The 9316-nt window shown below is 30.9% G+C and overlaps 1 protein-coding gene and 1 pseudogene across 1 annotated transcript; one reads left to right on the top strand and one right to left on the bottom strand.

Annotated features, from left to right (window-relative positions):
* Nucleotides 1-1083: 1083 nt before the first annotated feature.
* Nucleotides 1084-3759, bottom strand: LOC124940086 (annotated as a pseudogene).
* Nucleotides 3760-5355: 1596 nt separating this feature from the next.
* On the top strand, nt 5356-5764 carry LOC124940077 (peroxygenase-like). The gene is made up of 2 exons (XM_047480560.1): nt 5356-5464; nt 5544-5764. The coding sequence occupies exons 1-2, from the start codon at nt 5356-5358 to the stop codon at nt 5762-5764; spliced, it is 330 nt and encodes a 109-aa protein (XP_047336516.1).
* The last annotated feature ends 3552 nt before the right edge of the window (nt 5765-9316 follow it).

The raw sequence follows: 9316 nt of genomic DNA, 5'->3' as shown, positions 1-9316 counted from the left end.
AAAATTACTGTTGCTAAAAGGCTAAATACATAAATTTAAAATTGTTGACTAATGTACCTATTATTAATTAAAATGAATGTTAAAACTGAAATACAATATCTAAATTTGAACGCTTTAACAAGTCCATTCAATTCGGTTTTTAAAAATCTCCTTTTACTATTGTAATCCATATAATCATCAAATTAATTCATGCCAAAAATCAAAAAAATAATAGGATCAATCTAGAGGACGAAAGACAAAAGAAGGTTAATTGAATTACCGATTTCTGGGATACTTCTTTTCTAAATACTTCCAAAATCGTTCTGAGATCAGAATTCAATTCAATTAAATGATCTCTATCTAAAATAATGAATGAACAAAAAAAATTTAATTACGAAACAAAAGAACCATAAGAGAGTTAGCCAAAATAATGTCTCCGTCAATTACACAAAGATGATTCAGTTTCTCAAATTCTGCATGACAACAATAAAATGGCATATTCAAAATAATAACCTTAGGACACATCTATCTTGAGTTTCGACATGAACAACGGGAAATAAATCATTATTTTGATTTTAGTAAAACCATTGAAACCCCCCTCTAATCTTTCTCAGGGTTAACAATGCTCACATAAGCTTCTTACCCCAAAATACCACGAATCAAGCCTCTTCGAACGAATATTTCACATTCCAAGGTTATTAAGATAAACTAAAATGGTTGTCTATGCTCCTAGGTACACCTATTATTTTATATAAATTAAAATTTTCCAAACTTTAACTTAGTTTTCAAATCTGACTAAAATGGTATTTTACCTAGGTCGTGCAACGATCAACTACATCACATTTATTGTAAGTTCCTATAGCATTCCCCATCCATACCCCATAATCTATTCTGCACAAAAGAGTTCAAACACATTAGAACTTTAAAATTCTTCAAAAACACTCACCCAATAACAAAGACTACATAACCCTCCATATGATAGGTCTGGATATTTTTTGTATCATTATTCTGAATATAATTTCCACGAAAGCCTTGTAAGTTCCATTTATGACAGATGTATAGACTTTTGGAGTTCTTCTCATGAATCTGTTTGAGAAATCGAGCTTATAAATCCGTTTCCACAAGTAACATGTTATAATTTTGGATTCTGAAATTCAAGCTAGTGGAGATGCTTATGAACTATGAAACGGTAGTTTTTTCCTGGTTCAATAAATACTCTCTCATAAACATTACATTTAGGGACAAGTGATTGATCATAGCGATAAGAACCTAATTCGTTAAAAAGAATGTGATAAGGAGATCCAAGATTGCTAATCTTGTCAATATACTTCCTAAGTTATTGTAGTTTCAAATAAATAAGACTGACTTACTAACTTGTACTGAAGAATTAAAGTTTAAAACTGGACAAACAAATATAGATTCAAAAAAATCTCACAACTCTTTTTGTACCAATCACTAATAAAGATTGTTATAGTGCCATTAGGGGATCCAAAGGGAATGGGGATGGCATCCTTGTTATTTACAGTGATTCTTGCATCGCCCCCTCCCCCACAGTTTTTTGGAAACTTATGAAAGGAAAGTAAAAGAAAATCTCAATCTGATCTTTAACCTGGAACTGATAAGTCCAATTCCAACTAGACAATATAGGACAATTTATTCCTAATTCTCCATCATGCCATGAGTTCTTCCTTTGGTGTATTCCATTCCTGCAATTATATTAAAGTTTGTTTAGTTCTAAAATTGTTTGTTATAATGATACCATGTTAAAAGAAATGGCTCATCAAGATCATTTCTAATCATAATAACTACATTCCAATTTATTGTCACGTTCAGAATAAGGCCTGAAAAGTTAATCAATATAATAACATCAAAAATATAACATTCACTTGGCTATTTAAATAAAACAAAAATATAAAACTTTTAATGATTAATTAGGTTATTAACATTGAGTTTGGCTAATCAAATTTAGTAAACTCACAAACTATAAAATCTACAAAACAAAAATTAATTCAATCCACAGCTATAACCTAAATGTTAGGTGTTCTTTCCAATTTTGCACCTAAAATGTTCACAATGTCATCCAAAAAATGCCTTAAATAAAATAAAAGAGAGTACATACATTTAAAACAAAATAATTTTTTTTTGGAAGAATGAATCATAAAGATAAATGCCCACAATATGATGTAGAAACTTACATTTCAAAATATGCTGATGTATCATCTGTGAAGAATTAAAATTTTGTTAATCATCCTACAGTTTTGCCATATTATGTATGATGCATTCAACCAATACACAACCAAGTTTATTTTTTCTACAGTTTAATTTGGATAACAAAACAACTAAACTCACCATCTTCACCACCAAGGCATCCAACAATCCTTTTGTCGACGTAATGTGATTTGATGGCAGTAGAGATTCCTACAAAACATATTTTAACAGATACTGAAACAGGAATTGATATCTTTTTATTATATATATGTAAAACCAAAAAGATCTTGTTGTCTGCACAAATTACATAAAAATGAATAGATAAGTTGTATTATTTAGACAAAGCTTAAAATCTGGAACTCTCATCTTCCTCATATACTAAGCCATGTCCGATTGAAGTGAGCTTGAGGCTTCAACCTCCATTTTCACATTCATCAATACATCAGTTCTTAGGCTTTCAAGACATCATTCAAAATTATTAGTTCAAAATTAGGAAATATGCATGTAATTATGAATAATGAACTAACAATAGTTTGAGACATGATCCAACTTACTTTCTTTGATGATATTGTATATTTTAAGACATGGTCCAACCTATTTTCCTTGTTGAATGTTAGACACATTCAGTTGAAAGCGTCATTACTGAATGTTATCACATTCTGTTAGAAAGTAAAATTATCAAATCTATTGTAGATGTAATACTTTGATTTTAGTTTGAAATAAATCAAAAGATGAATTACAAACAACATAATTTAATAGTATATGTACAATTTATATGCTAATCATTGAACTGGAAAATTTGATGTCTTGAAAAAACATAATAATATTTTTTTTGGAATCAATGTATAAAAAGTTTTAAAAAAGAATGTGTAAAATTTAACAAAGTATATACTACCAACAAAATCAACCTAATATTAAATTTAATATTGGTATACAACCTCTAAGAAATATGGTGCACACTATCTCACCATTCAATTCATATTTATATAGGAATACTAGATTCAAGTAATATTAGTCCTCAAATAGATAAAAAAAAGAGGAGCTTACCTCTTTGAAGACATGACCGTGATTCAAGTAATATTAGTCCTCAAATAGATAAAAAAAAAAGAGTAGATTACCTCTTTGAAGACATGACCGTGGGAAACTTTTTCGAATCCCTATATTGAAAGAAACCCAATCAGTCATATAACTTAACCTAATTAAATGAAATGACATACAATTTGAAACTACTTCATACAATTTTTTGAAACATATGAAGAGAAGCTTAATTTAAATCCTTAGTTTTAGTGGTAAAGACATGTATCCCCATATTCTCAAATGAAAATTCCATCATTATGACAACAACTTCCTTTTCTAGCCCCTTGCCACACCTATTCTATGACAATCAAATATAAACATCAACGTTTTTTAAAAACCAAGCAAAATCTATATTCTTAAGAAAGTTAATTAAACATTCAGATTCTTAAAAAAGGTAAGCAAAAGTCACCTTTTAGGTTCATCAATCATAATTTCTATCTCGGCCTTACGAGAATAATCCAAGTCATATAAGTATACATTGACATCTCCAACCATGACTGGGAAAGTAAGAATTGTTAGTCTAAACATTTTAAAAGTTTTAAGGTTTTTTTATTATTGATACATGTCAATTGTTCATGGGGATTAAGAAAGTTAATAAACAAGAATACAGATCCTTAAATAACTTCATGAACAACTTGATTTGTCTATCCGATTCAGATTATTGAATTGATCTCATTTGGAGTTATTTGTAATGAGAAATAATAATAAAAGATACAAATATAAGACCTACAATGTGAGTATCCCCAATGGTATAGTCTCCATCAATCAATTTCCTATCCAAAATTATGAAGGGTTGTTCATTAAAATCAAATATATATAATTTTGAATTAATCGAAAGAACAAGAAAGCAATGAAATACATATAATTAAAGTAATATATATATATATATATATATATATATATATATATATATGTCATCACCTATACTACTAGCAATATTGTCCATCATCTTAACATTAGCTAAAATTAAAGAATTTCATAAGTATAATAGATGATATCATATAATGATAAACAAAATTTCATGGTAATTATTAACATAATCTCTTTATTTAAACAAATTTTATCAAACACTTGATACACAAACTTAAATATTTAATAAGAAATGGATGTTCATTAGGTAGAAAAATTGTAAAAAAACAAGTTGCTGCTTTGTGGTAAAATTCAGAAAATAAATTATATAGACTATATAAGCTGACCAAGAGAGATCTATGAAAGTAGAATAAATATATGAGAAAAGAATAAGAACTTATGTATGGTATTATTACTTAAGAATAAGTGATGTGGTCACTAATCTCTAATGGTATTAGCTGCAAAATCCTTGTGGACATTCTGTCGAACACTTTGTAGGCAAAAACTTGAAGTGAGTGATAATTCAACAATAAAAACAAACAAAAAAAATAAGATGATGAATATGATCAAGGATATAGAAGTTATATACATAAATAGATGAGATTCATAGCGATTACTCATCAAATGTATAGTCGGTTGCAACACGTCAAAGACCTAGCGAGATTGGTCCAAACGAAACCATATAAAAAAAACAGCATGACCAACTCTAACTATACATCTCCTATATCTATCTTCTTTGTTGTCGAGGGTTCGTCATGGAAGGAGATCAAACAAACGAGGCATGTTGAGCGGATGAATGAGTGTTAGGGCTTGATGAGCCTCCCTCTCTGACTCCCACATTTAATAATTAGAATACCAATTTAAAAGTCTTATATATAGGGAAATTTGATGAAATGGCCTCATAAGAGGTCTAATTCCAAAAAAGGCCCACGGTTGATAAAGTTGGCAAAAAGGGCCTTTTTGCCCTATGAAAAGTCTATAATACCCTCGCGCGCCTGTTTTACCGCTCAATTATGAGAAATGTATTTCTCGCATTTGGTATTTATCGCATTTGGTATTTATCGCATTTGGTATTTCTCGTATTTGGTATATCTGAGTATATATTGAGATTCAGACATTTGTAAATTATATGAAAATGGCTAGGATTTCGAATCGATCTACAATAAACTACGAAAGAACAATCTCCAATGGAGGACGCGATCGCGTTGCATTCATCTCTGGATATCAGATTAACACACATACATGACGACGACTCAAGACAAAAACGCCTTATCATCAGAGGCTCCACTTGCCCCCGTCACCGTCGAACGCAATGTTCGCTCCGACTTCGACACCACACTTCCAAAGCCTTGTATGTATTCTCTAGCTAGATCTTGTTTTTTCAAATTATTAGATCTTTGAGATTGAGTCTTTTTTCATCAAATATGCAGACTTGGCTAGAGGGTCGACTGCTCCTGATATAGACCATCCACAAGGAACAATAGGGCACCCTCAATATGTCATGAGTGTCCTCCAGCAACATGCTTCCTTCTTTGATCAAGATGACAATGGAATAGTCATCTTTCGGCGTCATGGCTTGCGTTGTCTAACAATGAAAGTAGGCTCAATTACGAGAATTGTATTTCTCGCATTTGATATTTCACACATTTGATATTTCTCGCATTTGTTATTTCTCGCATTTGGTAAATATTCTCCGGCCACGAACCCTAAATTTAGGGTTCTCATATAAATACTCTAAAACCCTAATTTCACATTGTCCTTGTATTTTGAAGCTGCCAAAATGTCGAAGCGAGGTTAGTGTTTTCATCTACTATACAATTCTCTATTAACTACATGCTTGATAATAATTCAATATTGAAAAACAACGCAATTCAGGTCGCGAATGATCGGCGGGAAACAAGTTCCGCATGTCACTGGGTCTTCCTGTGGCGGCTACGGTCAACTGTGCCAACAATATCGGCGCGAAGAATCTCTACATCATATCAGTGAAGGGGATCAAGGGTCGTTTGAATCGATTGTTGTCTGCTTGTGTGGGAGATATGGTTATGGCGACGATGAAGAAAGGGAAACCTGATTTTGAGAAACAAGGTCATGCATGCTAAGGTCATGCATGCTGTCATTGTTAGACAACGCAAGCCCTAGCGCCGAAAGGATGGAGTGTTCATGTATTTTGAAGGTGATTTAGTAGATTCTGATTTTGTTTTGTGTTATAACTTGTTACTTGTTTAACCAATTCTTTGTTATTCTTTACTAGAACAGTTAGACAAGAACCCACTCTTTTCACAATCTGATTGATACAATCCCTTATTTGATTAGAACTAGGGCAAATCAAACATTTTGAAAAGCATGCCCATTTCCACAAGTAAACAACTTAACCAAATAAAGATCATAATGAGATATCTGTTTTGATAATCAAAGTGCCATTTAGTTAGTGTACAATTTGACTTTTTGATTGATTGTCATGTCTCACTTCATCATCACAATGCCTTTAACCCTCTTCTTTATTGCAATTGCCTTTTGTATGACAAACTCTTAATGCTGAGGATTTAGAAATAGGTTTTCTTTAGTATTGGTTTTCAAGAGTATTTGGGTATTGTATATATACCCACTAAGATATTAAAGAAAGGGTATTAGAGTGTGTTTGATAACCCTGGAATTGGCATTAGAATTGGAATTGAAGGTTCAATTCCAATTCTTATGTTTGATAGACACTTTAATATTAAGAATTGGAATTGGAATTAAATTTCCAATGGAATTCAATATAGTGTAATTTGATAGTTCTCAATTCCAATATTTTTAGGTCGGAATTGTAATTCCAAATTAACACGTTTTTTATATTTTTGTAATGTTTAACACGTTTTTCACACATTAAACATGTTTAACACGTTTTCACACGTTTAACATATTTTCATATTTTGGCACGTTTAACACGTTGTTCACACATTTAACACGTTTTTTACGTCATTGACACGTTTAACACGTTTTTGACACGTTTAACATGATTTTCACGTTTTTAACACGTTTAACACGTTTAACACGTTTTTTGTAAGTTTAACACGTTTTTGACATGTTTAACACTTTTTGACACATTTAACACTTTTTTCACATCCTTGACATGTTTAGAACGTTTTTGACACATTTAACACGTTTTTTACGTCCTTGACACGTTTAACACGTCCTTGACACGTTTAACATGATTTTCACGTTTTCAACACGTTTTTGACACGTTTTACGCGTTTTTGACACGTTTTAACACATTTAACATGTTTTTCATGTCCTTTACACGTTTAACACGTTTTTCACGTCCTTGACACGTTTAACATGTCCTTAACATGTTAAACACGTTTTTGACACATTTAACATGATTGTCACATTTTTAACATGTTTAACATGTTTTTGACACGTTTAACACGTTTTTGGCACGTTTAACACGTTTTTGACACGTTTAACACGTTTTGACACATTAAACATGTTTTGACACATTAAACACGTTTTTCACGTCCTTGACACGTTTAACACGTTTTTGACATGTTTAACACATTTTTCACGTCCTTGACACGTTTAACACGTTTAACACGTTTAACATGATTTTCACATGTTTAACACGTTTAACACGTTTTTGACACGTTTAACACGTTTTTGGCACGTTTAACACGTTTTTGACACGTTTAACACATTTTGACTAATTGAACACGTTTTTCACGTCCTTAACATGTTTTTACCAAATTTAACACGTTTTTCACGTCCTTGACACGTTTAACACGTCCTTGACACGTTTAACATATTTTTGACACGTTTAACATGATTTTCATGTTTTTAACACGTTTAACACATTTTGGACAAGTTTAACATGTTTTTGGCACGTTTTTGACACGTTTAACACGTTTTGACACATTTAACACGTTTTCACGTTCTTGACACATTCAACACGTTTTTGACACATTTAACACGTTTTTCACATCCTGAACACATTTAACACATTTTTAACACGTTTAACATGATTTTCATATTTTATACACGTTTAACACGTTTTTTTACATTTGGGCACATTTTGCACGTTTTGGTACGTTTAACAAGTTTTTCACATATTTAACACATTTTTGACACGTTTAACACATTTTCACGTTTTTGACACATTTAACACGTTTTTTTTACGTTTTGACACGTTTAATATGTTTTCACGTTTTGACACATTTAACAAATTTTTTTACGTTTTTGACACGTTTAACACGTTTAACATATTTTTCACGTTTTGGCACGTTTAACAAGTTTTTCACATGTTTGGAACGTTTAACACGTTTTGGACACATTTTCATGTTTTTTACATTTTGGTACGTTTTGATACGTTTAACAAGTTTTTTACATTTTTTACACCTTTTGACACGTTTATCACGTTTTTACGTTTTTGACATAGTTTAAATGTTTTTAACATATTTAAAATGTTTTTAACACGTTTAAAACGTTTTTAACACATTAAACACATTTAACACGTTGTTGACACGTTCCACATGTTTTTTACGTTTTTGAAACGTTTGACACATTTTTAACACATTTAACACGTTTAACACGTTTTTCATGTTTTGACACATTTAACAAGTTTTTCACTTATTTGGCACATTAAACACATTTTTGATACGTTTAACGCGTGTTTACGTTTTTGATATGTTTAACACATTTTAAACCTATCAAAAACGTGTGAAAAACATGTTAAACATATTAAAAATGTCAAAAACGTGTTAAATGTGCCAAAAACGTGAAAAACGTGTTAAAAACGTGAATAATGTGTGAAAAACGTGAAAAACTTGTTAAGATGTGTGAAAAACGTGAATAATGTGTGAAAAACGTGAATGATGTGTGAAAACGTGTTAAACTTGCCAAAACGTGAAAAACATGTTAAACGTGTCAAAAATGTATAAAACGTGTGAAAAACATGTTAGACATGCCAAAAATATGTATAACGTGAAAAACGTGTTAAATGTGAAAAATGTGTGAAAAATGTGTTAAACGTGAAAAACGTGTTAAATGTGCCAAAACGTGAAAAAACGTGTCAAATATGTAAAAAAATGTGTAAAACGTTTTAGACATGCCAAAAACGTGTTAAACGTGTGAAAAACGTGAAAAACATGTTAAACGTGTGAAAAATGTATTAAACATGTTAAAAACGTGCCAAAAACATGAAAAACGTGTTAAACTTGTTATAACG

This window comes from Impatiens glandulifera, chromosome 1 (genome assembly GCF_907164915.1).
Source record: "Impatiens glandulifera chromosome 1, dImpGla2.1, whole genome shotgun sequence".
In the NCBI taxonomy this organism is placed as follows: domain Eukaryota; kingdom Viridiplantae; phylum Streptophyta; class Magnoliopsida; order Ericales; family Balsaminaceae; genus Impatiens; species Impatiens glandulifera.
The sequence above is the reverse complement of the archived record's forward strand: the minus strand, read 5'-3'. Positions and strand labels throughout refer to the sequence as shown.

Coding starts and splice junctions, on each gene's coding strand:
- LOC124940077 (XM_047480560.1), top strand. CDS start 5,356: ATGACGACGACTCAAGACAAAAACGCCTTATCATCAGAGGCTCCACTT. Junction 5,465..5,543: donor CACCACACTTCCAAAGCCTT/GTATGTATTCTC, acceptor TCAAATATGCAG/ACTTGGCTAGAGGGTCGACT.